Here is a 15103-nt window from a genome sequence, read left to right on the forward strand (position 1 = left end):
CCTGTGAGCAGAGTTGTGCGTCTGCCGTTTGGGAGTGGGTCAGGAAATCAGTGCCTCTCCTGGGTCTTGTCTCAGAGGAAGACTGGGCAATCCCTGGCTGGCAGTGTGGGAACTACAGGCCTTGGCTCAAGTTTCCTGATGTGAGTAGGTGTGGGTGGTGGGAGCCCAGGGAGACACCACACGGGCAGATGGTGGAACCACTCTCTAGGAAAACAGACGATGACGGTCCTCTATTGCCCCAGGCACTCAACCTTTATTTCTCTACCAACTGCATATAAACAGATGGGTGTAGGGCCCTGCCACCCTCCCACACCTCAAGATCTGCCTTCCCTCCAGCAAGAAAGAAGCAGAGAATCTCTGTGGGCTGGTGCCCGGGTGAGCCCTGCCCAACTCTGCTTCTCTTATAGCCCCTCCAGAGACTTTGAGAGAGGAGGGGAAGGAGGAGAGGTGGGGCAGGAGGCCACAGTACCCGGAGCCCATTTGCCTAATTTTTGCCAAAGGGGCAAAAGCTGAATTAAAAGAACATTTATGTCCATCAAACACTCTTTTCCATTCATCTGACATGATCTGACACACATTCCTCCAGCAAGAAGGGAGAGAGAGGAAGTGCCCTTGGGTAAATAGCCATTCTTACTGACATCCTTTCAGCTGATGGGTATGTGGGGTTGGGGGCAAAGAGTGAGGCCAAGAGTCTAGGGGACTCAGAATCACCCAGCCGTGCAGACTGTGGGATGGCTTCTACTTGGCAGACTGGGCAGCACTGAGAGAGACTTGGCCTGTATCACTTGTTTAGGATAGGGAAATCTGAGTCTGGGAGTGCCCAGAGCAAGGCAGGCAAGCCAGCTGTCTTCTGGGAAGGAGATCCTTGCCCAGCCCCCTTCCCCTACTACCATGCCTCTCTCTCTGACCCTTCAACCCCCTGTACATATAAACAGTAAGAGGCTCAAGCCCTCATGAGCCCTCTGTTTTATGGAAACAGAGTGGAGGGGGATTGTCTGCCCTTGCGGTGCACAGCTGGGCCCGGGTGTTCCCCACACTTCACCTCCTTACTGACCAGGCCCCAGACCAGTCAGTGAGCAAGAGGCAAGAACTCTGGGAGTGCTCCATCAGCGTGGAGGCACCAGTTACCAAGTACGTGCCCAGCCTCCAAGCAAGTGGGGTGCCTGCTCTGGAACGTGCTCGTGGATTTGGGGGTAGAGGGCTCTGCATGTCTGGATCTGCTTCCAGCTCTGGCTTCTGGGCAGATCTCTCCCAGGCTGCAGCTCCTGGGCTGGAGCTCCATAGGTGAACTTCCCAGGAGAGTCCCAGAGACGTGAATTATAGAGCCCCCACGTGTACGGAAGCAGGGACAGAGACTCTTGGCAGGGCCCAGGGAGCAAGCGATGAGCGTGACGGCAGTGTGACGAGTGGGGTGAAGGCTTGGGCGTCACCAGTCTGAGCTACACACCGGAGACTCCACTCTGTTCCCGGCATTCACTTCTGGTCCTTTTCTTCTGGAAGAAAAACCCAAGAGTATGCTAAGAGCTGGATGTGTGACAGTACACATCCACACTGGTACCTTTTAGCTCCTTCCATCCTGCCTTTCTCCTGGGACAGCTGCATTGTCCCACAGCATTCATCAGTGGATCCCCAGCTCCACTGTGTCTCCTGATGCAGCCACACACACCCAGCTGCTGCCCCGACACGTTTCTCTGATGTCCCCTGGGCCTCCTTCCCTCTACATGTTCTATCAACAACCCCAGCCCAACTCAGGGCATATTGACTCTTGACTTTTTGTTTTGGGAAACAACTACCCAGTATGATGAGATCCAGAAACTAGTGGCATCAATTCTTCATTCATCCCATATACTCAGGCCTGTTGATTTTACCACCTACGTCTCTCGAGTTCATCTCTTTCCCCTGCTGCCCCCAGGCTTCAGGTCCTCTCAGCCCTGCCCTTAGCCCCCTCTTACCTCACCATCATGCTCCTGCCCCTGGCATCACACTACAAACCCAGGCTGTCATCCCCTTTGGTGGCTCTCCATTGCCTTCAGAATAAAGTGCAAGCCTACCTCACATCCTGGACTCTCCCAGATCTGTCCCCACTCAGTTTCCCCAGGCCTCCTCTCCCCTCGGTCTGGCCCACTGGCCTCTACCTGACAGCTGCTCAGCCACACCTGGGTACAGCCAAGAGATGGGGCAAGAGGACCTCCACCCCCGCCCCCTCGCCTACTCCCTGGGGCTGACCGGGCATCTGCAATTCTCCCCAAGACACATCCCTCATAAATCATAGGGAAGCTACGAGCATCAAGCCTCAGCAAAACTTCCCTAAAAGGCCGCCAGGCTGGCTTGGGAATGTAACAGGGTCCCCTCTCTCACCCCCGCCCCATCCAGCTTTAGGAGGCCCGAGGGACTGCAGCCACACAGGGCAGAGCTGTTTGGCTTGAGCAGCCCACACCACTCCACCTCTCAGAAGTGGCCACAGATGCCCAGCCTGAGTCTTTCCTGTGGGCCCTGTAGCCACTCCCTACAGCAGAGCACCACCCTGTCAAGCCAAGCCTCACCAAGACCATAGTCAACATCTCAGATTCATGGTGGAGGTGGAGGTGTTGTCCAGAACCAGCTCACCCTGGGCTAGACTCAGTGTCTCCCCTTAGACCAGCTCAACACAGCTCATCAGCCTCCCTGCCTTGACTCTCCCTTCTGTCCTCCATGATTACCCCAGTCCCTTCCATGTTTCCATCCTTCTGTGGCTCCCACTGCCATGAGGATAATGTCCAGGGTCCTTAACTTGGCATTCGAGGCCCTTTCCACACTCTAGCCTTACCTCTCTACCCTGCACTCTGAGCGCCAGCCCCACTAGAGACGCCAAACCATGCTAGCCTAGTTCTTTCTCCACCGAGTTCCATCTTCCCCTTTCAAACCTCGGCTCAGACCTTGCCTCTTCTAGAAATCACCTCCAACCCTGGCCCAGCAGGGATTGCTCCCTCCCTAGCCCTTCCAACCTGCCCCACCCTGTTAGGGGCCACCTCCTGAATCCTCCACCCCCCAGCAGCCAGAACTGAACAGTGCCTGAGACACAGGCTTTTCCTCATTGGCTAAGAAATTTTCTAAGTTTCTCAAGAAAATGTTCTGAACCCCTTGGCACTTGTGGCTTCTAGGGAAGGCTCTCAAGGAAGACAGAGTAGCTGCCCGAGCCGCCAATGAGGCCTGACTTCGCAGGTGAGGTACTGTGATCAAGGTGGCCAGATTTCCTGGTAGACCACCCCCGTGCTTCAGCCAGAAATGGGGAGGCCCTGGGCTCCCGAGGATGGAGTTTTAGGCAACAGACCTATTTCACCTTCAGCTCCCTAGGAGCATCCACAGTGGGTGGGTCAGAAAGAACCATACAGGGGGCAAAATGCCTTGTCTTGCTTCCCTACTACTTCACCCATGCACTCCAACAAGGCCTCGCTTTGGCTGAGCACCGACCTCCACCCTTGGGTGAGGCCCTCTATGTGTGTCTGATATGGACAGACCTGTGGTGGGTCAGCTTCTCCAGAGAGAAGAGGCCAACTTATGTTGGCCTCTTTAATAAGATAAAGTTTGCAGCGCCCAGAAGGACTGGCCGGCGTGGGAGATAGGAGCCAATTGATTGCCTTGGCCCCTATGGAATGACAAGCACGTGATCTATTTATAGCCCCCCAACTCCAGGCTCCCTCCCCTGAGGCTGGGATGCATTCCTACCAGAGATGGCCCTCAAGGACCCAGCTGCTCCAGCGCAGGCCTTGCCATTGCTGGGCCTAATCCAGACCCTCCACATGCTGCCTTGGCTCACACTCCCAGGAACGGGGAGTTTTTTGCCCCTGCTTCTTCCCTTTCTAAGCAGCTCTGACAGTGAGAAGATGCTGCCTCCCTTGCCCTTCAGAACCACCCACTCTCTGAGGCTCCTCCACCAGCAGAGGTCGGTCGCCCCAGCCCACTCCTCTACATGCTGCCCCCAACCCTGACTCTGCCATTTTTCCTCCATTACTGGATTAAGGCAGACCCAGAGCTGTGAGCTCAGAAACAGAGAACCCCCCTCTTCCACCCTCCTACAAGGTGACACCAAAGAGGCCAATCCAGTGTGGTCTGGGGTCCTAGAGGTGGTCAGTAGCTACCCACTCCTTGCCTGGGAGACTGTCCTGAGAATGCCTGCATAAAGACAGGCTGGGTTCAGAGAAGTCAGAGGCCAAGGCCCAAAGGAGGGTACCGTGGGCCTGGCCTTGCAGGTTTGGTGGTGAGTGAGGAGAGGGGGGCAGCATGGCCCTGAGTAATGCTCTTGGCCCCTGTAGCATAAGACCCTGCAGATACCACAGGCCATGGCCACCAGAGCAGAGCCCCTTTTTGTCCTTCACTTGGTGATCCAAGAGTATTTCTTTTTCTGTACAGACAGGGAGGCTGCAGCCTGGGAGCAGAGGCAGGCAGGGGGGTGGGCAGGGAAGCAGGCTAGAGGCAAGCAGGGTGGGGAGGGTCTGGAGCTTCCCACTCACCATCCATGTGGTTCCGGGACAGGTACTTGAGGGCTTCATCAAGAAGGATGACAGGCAGAGATATCTGGAGCACCAGCACCCACTGGCGCCCGCTCAGTGGGGTCACCTGGAAAATAAGCTGGGGAAGGGGGAGGTGTGGTTAAAGGTGTGCCCCCACAATCTACCTGCTTCAGACACCTGAGCTACAGTGGACTCTTCATGAGCAAGTCCAAGACGTTCCTTGAGGTCCCACCTCCAGATCTTTGTCTACTTTGCTTCCTCTGCCAGAAGTGCCTGCCCTCCCCTGACTTCCCCTGCCCTCACCCAGTGACCAAATTCTCTTGGTCCTGTTTGAGGAGTGGGAGGCATTCTGTACTGGGATGGAACATAGTCTCCTCCTGCCCTAGCCTCGAGAGATTCCCCACAGCAAGGGGTCTTATCTCCGCCTCTTTGGTTCCCCAAGTCTGAGGGTTCCCAAAGCACAAGCTGTTTGCACCAAGCACCTTCAGATCTCCCCACTCCCAGTCTTCCAGGCAGTTTCCATAGCAAAAGGGCCCAGAGAGGCCCAGTGACCAGCACAGGGCCAGACTGCTGCAGGAAGATTTGGACCCTGTCACAGAAGAGGATTGGGGCAGGGCAGAAACTCACAGGCAGGGGTGGCACCAGAAGGATGAGGAAGTGCAGGGCCATGGACATGGCCACAGCTGCCAGCAGCCAAGGGTTCAGCCAGGGTGGCATCCGCAGCAGCGACTGGTTCTCTGAGACACTGCCAAGGGCACAGGGTGCTCACCGCAGGCCAGGATGTGAGCAGGCCCTGCTGTGGGCACCCATCCACCGATGTGTAGGGGTGGGGGTGGCCTGGGCCTCAGCATTTCCCTAATTGGGCCTACAGCCTGGAGCACTTCTGGGAGGCCCAGTGTAGCCAGGAGGGGTGTGTCACAGTTATGTGCTCAGCCCCCAGTGGTCTGTCCTAGGGCTTGGACACCCTTTCTCTGTCCCTCAGACCCAATCTTGACCCCTTTATTTATTCAGGCCCCAATCATGGCCCTCTTTGTTCCCTAGATCTCAATTCTGGCCCCACTTACTCTCAAAACCCATTTTGGGACCCCTCTGACACTTAGGTCCTAATCCCAACCCCCCTGATCCTCAGACCACAATCCTGGATATCTCTGACCCCAATTCTGGGCCCCGACTGACCCTCAGCCCCCACACTTAGGCCTCACCCCGTCTCTCAACCCCAGCTCCAGTCCCCTCTGCCCAGCCCACCTGTTGAGGGCATTGCACATTTCAATGGTCACCAGCACAGACAAGGCCATGGTTGTGGGAAAGCGTGACTCGAAGACCTCGCAGTCAATGTCGGCAAAGAGTGGGTTGTCCTCGGAGCACTTCAGGAAGTTCCTCTGAGGGCACCAAGGTGGGGTAGGGTGGGGTTGGGGAAAACAGTGGTGGGGGGGGGGGGGGCCAGTGTGTGGGAAGAGGGAAACCTCACTCCATCCTCAGCCCATATCTGAGGACATAATACAACCAGTGGGTAAAGTGCTGCCATGTGGTGGGCCCAAGGAGGGGCACCCACCCAGGATGGGGTCAGAGGGGCTACACTGTGCTGGAGAAACAAGCAGGCCGTTCTGGGGCAGGGGTATGGAGGGACAGAAGGAGAGCCGCTAGCATTAGGATGGGGAGGACAGAAGAGGGCTCTGGGATCAGAGGGAGGATGCGGGCTTTACCCTGAAGGTACAGGGGGCGCCCTGAATATCGGAGGAGCGGGAATGGGGGTGGTGATTTACTGAGACCACAGAATAAGTAAATGCATTTGCAAAACAATCAGCCAAATTGTTTTAATTGAATTCACCTCTGTGGGTAGAAGAAGGCTGCATGTACCCTAATCACTGCTATTAAATAAGATTCCATTCATATCTCCCTCCATTTCTGCCACTGAAATTGAGCTCTACCAGACTCGCCTTTTGCTTACAACATGGATTAATGAATTGCTAGGTACGGGCTTATTGCATGGCTTCTTCCTAATTAAGACGATCTCAGGGCTCTATAGGGGATGAGACTGTTGCCCTGTAGTCCCAGGGGAGAGTTTTCTTCCTGTTCATAGACTTTGCTTACAGATTCTGCTGTGATAAGACGCTGAGCTGAGGACATGCGTGAGAACTTCCATCCTGCTCTCTTCCACGACACTTGGGTCAGTGTGGATGTTCGTAACAGTTAAACAGCTTCCTTCTCCAGTAACATAAATTTGTTCTCTGGACTATCATCTGAACACAGAGATCTTTTAAGCTAAAGATTAAAAACTGGATCCACGTGATGTAAAAATAACCCTCAAAGAGAAATCTTTAAAACGGCAGGCTGTCTGAGCTCCTGTCCCGCGTACAGCTCCCTGTTTTCCCACACTGCATAAACACGGGGAAGGTGACTGTCAGCCAGAAGGGGCCGCTAGCACTTTCCTCTTCTCCCTCATGCAGGACGAACAATGCTAAAAGACTACGGCTTAGCTAGATTTCTTATTTTAACAAAGAGATGGAGATTCTTATCTCATTTAAACCAACGGTGGGATTTTCTCCAAAAATCAAGCTCCAGTATTTGGGACAAGTGCATGTTTTTATTTGGCACTGATCATAGAGCAGAGAAAATGTCCTAAAATTTGATTCCACCCAGAGAACAAGAGGACCAAGTGCCTCTTCCTATTGTACCACTATGGTTAGGGCCCACTTTTCCAGATCTCAATGGCCTGTGCACACATGTGCATACAAATACAGTGTACAGACCTCACACTCAAGCACGTGCAAGCCTAGATCCTTATGCATGTGCAGAGAGAAAAATACAAACAGGATAACATCAAGATGTTTCAATAGATAAATGCCCTGCCCAGTTCAGACCTTCTGGGTTTTACCAGTGTGCCTCTATCACACGCGTGCGTTATGCCCCAGGTCATGAGTCACAGTGTGGCCTCTTGAATTGTTTATTAGAAGGTACTCAGGGCTGGAACTTCTGTCTCATAGGTTCATTGTGAGCCTTGTAGGGGTGGGGGCTTGTTTTCTCTGGGTGACCCCACTGTACTCCTTCCCTTTGCCTCCCTGGCTATTTCCTATTTACCTTAACCTGCAAGGCCTCCTCTGTGTTTCATTAATTTAATTAATACTTACACAACTCTTACTATGTGCCAGATGTTGGTCTAAACACTTTACAAGAATTGACTCAGTTAATCCTCCTGATAGTCTTATGAGGCTGAGGCAGGGACCATTATTACCTATTTTAGAGATGAGGAAACTAATAAAGAGGTTAAGTAGCCAGTCCAAAGTAACACAGCCAGTGTGTGGCAGAACTACAGTGTGGACCCAGGTAGCCTGGGTCAGGCTCCATGCTCTGTGCTCTTAACCACTCTGCTGCCTTTGGACAGCTTCCTTCAAGAACCAAGGGCAGTTCTGGGCAGCTCTGCTGAAATCCTAACAGCTGAAGCTGAAAGCTCTACCTTAGGTCTAACCCTTGACCACCTCCAAGTCCCACAGCCACCTGTATTTTTTCCTGCTGAAGCTTTTCACCTTAAAAGGCGACTGCCCACTTGCATGCTCTTCCTGGGTCTTTACAGAGCCTTTGTCTGCTTGGTGACTGGCATACGGTTGATGCTCAATAGTCATTTCTTGATCAGATGGATAAATGAGAAATGGAATGACCTGAAGACAGCTGGGAAGGTGGCACCAATGGGACTGGGGACTAACTAGTAGTGTCCACCATGACCCCCAGCTGTCTGGCATGGGTGACCAGGCCGTCAGTGGAACTGAGATGGGAATGAAGGAAAGGGATTATTTGGGGAAAGGTGACAGATTTGATTTTGGTAAGTGCAATGGGCCTGTGGGACATCCCAGAGGAGATATCCAGCTGGATATATGGGACTGGGCTCAGAAGAAAGATCGGGGTGAGGGTGGGGGGTCCCGGGAGATTTGAGATCTATAGATAAAGGAGGGTAATAGAGACAGTGCTGGAAGAAGGCAGAGGCAGGATGGTCAGCACACCCTTGCTCTTGCTGCTCCCATAGGAGCTAAATGAGCAGAGGTGCCTGAGTCTGGCCTGAGCTTTCTGCCGAGGGCTGGGGGTACCAGCTTTGGGATGAGAGCCTGGGCCTATGCTCTGCACTGATGTCAGAAAGGAGAGCCCACATACTTGAGGGCTGGTGGGTACCAGGAAAGTGTACCTAAGCTGACTGTACCTAGATGTGAATACTGCGATAATGCCCGAAATCACAGAGCCTCCCAGGGAGGACAGCCAGTGATAGGGCAAAGGGTCAGGTGCCTCCTTTGAGCTCTTCCATCTACAAGAAGGTAACAAAGACAGGTACACTCAGAGGAAGAAGATCCTAAATCCCTGCAGCTCTCAGCTTTAAATGAAAAATGCACAACTAGCTTTGCTAGATTTGCTGTGAAGGTTCTTCGAAGCAAAGGAGATGCCCAGACAGGGGCGCCTGGGTGGCGCAGTCAGTTAAGTGTCCAGCTTGGTTTTGGCTCAGGTTTGATCTCAGCATTGGGAGATCGAGTCCCGCATCGGGCTCTGTGCTCAGCATGGAGTCTGCTTGGATTCTCTCTCCCTTTCCCTCTGCCTCTCTACCCCACACTTATTCTCTCTCAAATAAATAAATAAATCTTTGAAAAAAAAAAAAAAAAAGGAAATGCCCAGAGGGACAGACTGACAGAAGCAGCTGAGGGGTCTCCTTGCTTGCTTCCAGAGCTATGCTGAGCTCAGCGAGCCCTGTGGTAGGTACCAAGGTGACTTCAAGTGGTCAGTGGATCCCTTTCTCGAGGAGCATGTTGTTATGGAGGGGGAGGGGGAGCCTGGTAGATTCCTTCCCTCCACTCTTAATCTCCTTTGCCTGAAGTTCTACCTTTTAGGGGTTCATATCTCTGAGCCTTCAATTTTTGGGGGTTCCCTGATAAAGGTAAGATACTTCTGTGCAGTTATGCCCCTTGTTAGCCCCCTAAGCAAATGATTGGGAGAAGGAGTAACCACTTCTCTGGCTCAGGAGCTGGGCTGCTAGCTCTAGGTTTCCAGTGGCTTCTGAGTTTGCCTCCTTAGATGGTGGATGTCTATGTATGTGTACGGAGGGAGGGAGGGACAGCCGTTGGCCAACCATGGGGTTCCAGACCCCTTTCCCCTGGAACTCCAACAACTACTTGGGCTGTGAGTTCTACCTCAGAAATAACCCCAAGAGGGTCCCTGGCCATCCTTGCTTACCAGTTGGTAGAAGGTGACGTGAGGTCCCTCGGCATCATAAAGGAACCACCAGGTGGCGGCAGCCACCGTGGCCAGGCCTACGTACACTGCAAAGAGGACAGGAGGAAACTGGCTATGGTGGATAGATACGGTTTTCTGGCATCCACTTCCCCATCCCAATAATCCCCTCAATTTCTATCAGGGAACCACCCTCTCCCTCTCTGAGCCATGTGGTTCGAAAGCACCTGTCCTCAGTAACAGTGGTGGGCCCCGATTGGCAATCAGCATCTGCCACACCCCTGGCCATGGTGATTGGCTAGGAGATAAGCAGGTGACGCAATCTGGGCCAAAAACAGGCCTGAGACTTTTATCATATTACTGAAGGATAGCTCTCTCTTCTGGTGAATTTGGGGTTGTAATGGAGTAAACATGAGGGCTACAGCTGCAGCAGCCATCCTTCCACTCCAAGGGGCACCTGCCTGAGAATGGAGCTGAGGCAGAGCCAAAATATGCCAGTGATACTGAGGCCTGGATCCAGCCATACCTGAGGCATGCTTTAGTCTTTTCCATTAGATGAACCCACAGTTTCTTTTGGCATAAGCCAGGCTCAGTCATACTGTCTGTAGTTTTGCAAGCCTAAGTGACAGAAGCTCTCAAGAAGCTCCTGAAACCCCACTGAGGGCTCCACTCACCTCCAATAGCCAGATATCGAAAAAAGAGCCAGCCACTGATGAGGGCCTCATGAGGGTTCCTCGGCATCTTCTCCATGATGTCCAGGTCTGGGGGGTTGAAGCCCAGGGCTGTGGCAGGTAGACCATCTGTCACCAGGTTCACCCAGAGCAGCTGCACAGGGATCAGGGCTTCCGGGAGGCCCAGAATTGCCGTGAGGAAGATGCTGGAACCAGAGTCATAGGCTCTAGTCCCCAGCAACTAGAGGGTCTAGCTCCTACTCTTACCTCAGGCTGGGAAGCTCACGTATTGTCTCCATGGAAGCCCCATCTCATTTTGCTAGTTCTTATGTGTGTGCATGGTTCTACCACACGCTGGGTCACTCCTGCCCCCAATCTCAGCTCTGGAGCCTGGACAAATCTGCTCTTTAGGCCTCTCCTGTTTAGGCCATAACCCCTCTGGGACATGTATGCATGTGGACAATGCATGCCTGAGTACATACACTTTTTTTTTTTTTTTTACACACAGGAGCAAAACTTAGAACAGGCCACATAATCACACAAACACAAGCACCTACAAGCTTGTCCAAACATGCAGAGATGGCAGAATCACATGTGTCCAGGCAAACATGTGCTCACCATTCCCCACAGGCATCCCTCACATGTGAACCTAAACGTGTACAAATTATATACTGGCACAAATCGTCTGTGCTTATACTTATGCCCAAAGATGCACAAGAGCACACATGCACATGTGTGCACATACCTTTCACTTGGGTACACACACCGTGCTCACACACAACTGTGTGCACACATTCACATACACATGTGAACACATTACTGCCCCAAAGTGGTGCTAGTGCTCCCATCTTGCCAACTCTAAATGTAAGGAGTTATGGCTAGAGGGAGGATAGGGGACTTTTTAGGCACCTCCTTGGGGGCTGGTGTACCCCAAGGCCTCTGGAGGAATGATGAGCTTCTCCTGCCCCTGCTCTCCTTGAGGTGAGACCCTAGAAGTTTCCAGACAGGGCAGAACATGTATCCCTCCATCCCTAGAGCCCCATCCCAGGAATAGGCATTTCCCTTAGGGACCTAGAGCTGGTCCAGAGGGCTGGGAAGAAGAAATACAGGGCCTCACCAGACAACCTCGCCTACATTGGAGGAGATGAGGTAGCGGATGAATTGCTTCATGTTGTTGTAGATGGCCCGGCCCTCCTCCACTGCAGCCACGATGGAGGCAAAGTTGTCATCTGACAGCACCATCTCGGCTGCTGACTTGGCTACAGCTGTGCCAGAGCCCATGGCAATGCCAATCTCTGCTTTCTTCAAAGCTGGGGCATCATTCACCCCGTCTCCAGTCTAGGGACCAAGTTAGGTAGGATCATGCCTAAGAAACTTCACTTCTCCTTCCTTGCCTCCCCTCAACTAAGCCTATCCCCAAGCTCAGGGGATGTCCCCAAGGAAGCAGACAGCTGGATAGAACAAATAGTGAGACTGAAAATGAACTTAGGGATTGGGCTGGGATGAGGCTAAAGGGAAGGAAAGGGTTGCAGACCAGGACAATTAAGAAGAGAAGATCAATTTGAAGGTCTGCATCTTCTTGGTGGGGTGGACTTGGGGAAGAGGGTGGGTCACTGATGATGGTGGAGATGAAATTCAGGTTGGATGTGGTATAGAAGATGAAATTGAGGTTAGGGGCAGAATTAAGGTTAAGTCAGGGATGAGGTCAAGGTTGTAGCCCAGGTAAAGGCCCAGATAGGTGTTATAGCTAAGGTAAAATTTGGAGCCAAGGTGAAGGTCGGGGCCAACACTGGACCCAGGTTCAAAATTAAAAATTAGACTAAGGTAAAGGTCAAGTCAAAGTCAGAGGCCAAATCAAGGTTATGGTCCACATCAGGAGTGATGTCACAGTCAAGGTTGGAGATGCAGTCAAGGTCAAGATTAGAGGCCATATAAAGTTGAGGTCTACATAAAGTATTGGGTTAGGACTCAAGGTCAATGTCAAGGATCAGGTCAGGGTGCAGGTCAAGACAGCAGCCCATAACAGAGTTGAGCTCAAAGTAAAAATCAGATTAAAGATGGTCAAGTTCAAGGTCAGGAACCAAGTCAACATGAAGGTCAAAAATAAAGTCAAGAACCAGGTTACAACTGTAGTCAAGGTTGGTGACCAGCTCAATATCAAGGTCAAGACTGGGTCACAGGTTAGCATTAAAGTCAAGGTAAAGGACTGGGGGTGGAGGTCAACAGAGTCCAGGTCAGGGGTGAGACTGGGGTCAGGAATCAGATCAGTGTTGAGAATAGGTCTATAATCTAGAAAGAGACAAAACAAAAACTGGGCCCAAACAAAAGGTCCATCCAAAAGTGAGTGGATAAATAAACTGTGGTTATATTTACATGGTGGAATGCTACTAAATGATAAAAAAGCAATCATCTACTGATACCCAAACAACACGAATAAATTTCAAAAGAAAGAAGCCAGACACAAGACTACATACTGTATGATCCCATTCATATGAAAATGTAGGACAGGCAATCTACGGTAGAAAAATGGCCTGTTGTGAGAGAGGGGCCTGATGAGGAAGGTACATGAGGGAACTTCATGGGTCCATAGTAATGTTCCTTATCTTGATAAGGATTTGGATGACACGCAAAGGTATGTTTGCACTTATCAAAACACATCAAATGAATGATATGCTTAAGACTTGTGCATGTCATTGCATGTAAGTTTTGCCTCAAAAAGGAAAAAAAATAGAATCACAAAGAAATGCTGCTCTCTAGAGTATGCATTCTAAATTATGTGAGGGCGAAGTGTACTGATGTCTGCAACTTACTCTGAAATTTATTTAAGAAAAGGTGGATTAAGGATGGATAGATGGATAGGTATTTGCAAAGCAAATAGAATGTTACTCGTAGCATCTAGATCGTAGATATTACAGGTGTTTACTGTAAAACTATTTTAATTTCTTTTTGTGTTTGAGATTTTTTGTAATAAAATGTTGGAAAAAATAAGAATGAGGCAGAGGCAGGGGTTGTACGGGTTGCTCTTTCTAAGCTCTATGGCCAGCGTTCCCCCCACTCCTCCCCACCTCCGCTAGGCTCCCATCTCGTGGCCTCACCATGGCAGTGATCTCGTTGAAGGACTGTAGGTTCTCTACGATTCGGGACTTGTGTGCAGGTTCCACACGGGCAAAACAGCATGCTGTGCGGCAGGCATGGCGCTGCTGCTCAGGGCTGAGGTCATCGAATTCGCGACCTGTGTAGGCCTTCCCCACCACGTCCTCTGTGTCCCTGAAGATGCCAAGCCGGCGGCAGATGGCCACAGCTGTGCCTTTGTTGTCCCCTGTGATCATGACCACACGGATGCCGGCCTGGTGGCAGCGTGTGATACAAGCAGCCACCTCGGGCCTTGGAGGGTCCAGCATGCCCACGCAGCCCACAAAAGTGAGGTCCATCTGTAGGGAGGGGGCAGATGCAAGTGGGGCCTGGGCCCATGCTCAACTTCCTACCTGCCCAGCCTTTGCAGGGAGACACATAGCTCCCAGCCCTGGGGCTCTGCCCTGGCACCCACCTCGTATTGCACAAACTTGCTGCAGTTGTCCAGCTGCATGTCCTCCTTCCTTGGGGGTGAATCCCGAGTGGCCAGTGCCAGGCAGCGCAACATGTCTGAGCCTGAGCCCCAATCCCGAATCTTGGCCAAGATCTGCTCCCTGGAGGTGGCATTCAGGGGTACTGTATGGCTTCCCACTCGGACTGAGCTACAGCGCTCGATCACACTCTCAGGAGCCCCCTGTGTCATGGGGGAGGGGGAAAGGCAGCTCTGTCAGTCAGAACCCATTCTTTCCCCTCTTGCCCAACTGAGGAAGTTGAGGCCCAGAAATGGGAAAAGGCCACCCAAGGAGACACAAAGCAAGATATGGACCAGATTCCATTCTTTGAAAGTTCAGAGTGAGAACCAAGGGGGTCTCACTGTGAGAAAACCCAAAAGGAATGGGGGGTTGTGGCTGCCCATTGGGTGAAACCCTCCCCCTACCGACCCAAAGCTGAGAAGGTCTGCTGCAGCATTTGGGGAGGTGGGGATAAGACCGGCAGCTCTCCTACAGGTCCTGCCTCCCTGCCAATCTGGTGCTGTTGGGATCCCAATTCTCTAGGGGGCTCAGCAACGGGAGGCAGGCTGAGACCTGCCTGGGGACCAGAAATAGAGCCATGCTGAGGGTGTGGCTCTGGGAAGGTGTTCTTGGGGGAGACAGGAGCCTTGGGGTCTCACCTTGGGTCTTGCCCCTATTCTCACCTTGGGAATAGCTTCTGAACCCTCCATCAACACCTTCTCCCTCTCCCCAAAGGGCACTTCAAATGCTAAGCTTTCAAAGTGGCCCAAGATCCCAATACTGAAGCCTTTTCATTTCAAAAGGAGTTAAAAACTCCATTTCAGTGTGCAGGGCTGTCATTCCTACTTCAGGTTGAAAAGCAGTGACAGGCAGTGCGATGGGCAGAAGTCTGGATGGGAGACTTCCCTCCCTAGGACTCAGTTTCCAGAGCATGAAGCAGTACAGATGGGCACCAGCCACCTCAACACCCCCATCAGAGGTGAAAGGTTTCTGCGACCTTCCAGCTTGACCTTGCCATTAAGATGGGGAGACTGAGGCTCATGGAGCAGCATGAGTGACCCCAAGGTCAGGTGACAAGGCAGTGTCTCTCAGTCCAGAGCTGGGACCATGGTGAGCGGCAGGCCTGGCCCTGGCTTTATCTCTACTAAAAATG

The 15103-nt window shown here is 52.1% G+C and overlaps 1 protein-coding gene across 4 annotated transcripts in view; it reads right to left on the reverse strand.

Annotated features, from left to right (window-relative positions):
• Positions 1-231: 231 nt before the first annotated feature.
• Positions 232-15103, reverse strand: part of ATP2A3 (ATPase sarcoplasmic/endoplasmic reticulum Ca2+ transporting 3) — a 33907-nt gene continuing 19035 nt past the window's right edge. For 3 of the 4 annotated variants that reach the window (XM_026517914.4, XM_057318121.1, XM_057318122.1), the window contains 9 exons: positions 13914-14132; positions 13462-13797; positions 11484-11704; positions 10370-10572; positions 9699-9784; positions 5736-5869; positions 5118-5235; positions 4491-4608; positions 232-1493 (listed from right to left, as the gene is read on the reverse strand). In XM_026517914.4, the coding sequence (XP_026373699.1) occupies positions 1474-1493; positions 4491-4608; positions 5118-5235; positions 5736-5869; positions 9699-9784; positions 10370-10572; positions 11484-11704; positions 13462-13797; positions 13914-14132 (1455 nt within the window). In that variant the 3' untranslated portion in view covers positions 232-1473. The remainder of the gene's footprint in view (positions 1494-4490; positions 4609-5117; positions 5236-5735; positions 5870-9698; positions 9785-10369; positions 10573-11483; positions 11705-13461; positions 13798-13913; positions 14133-15103) is intronic. The other variant, XM_048212614.2, reaches the window with a different exon arrangement.

Source organism: Ursus arctos, unplaced genomic scaffold (assembly GCF_023065955.2).
Source record: "Ursus arctos isolate Adak ecotype North America unplaced genomic scaffold, UrsArc2.0 scaffold_24, whole genome shotgun sequence".
NCBI classification, from domain to species: Eukaryota; Metazoa; Chordata; class Mammalia; order Carnivora; family Ursidae; genus Ursus; species Ursus arctos.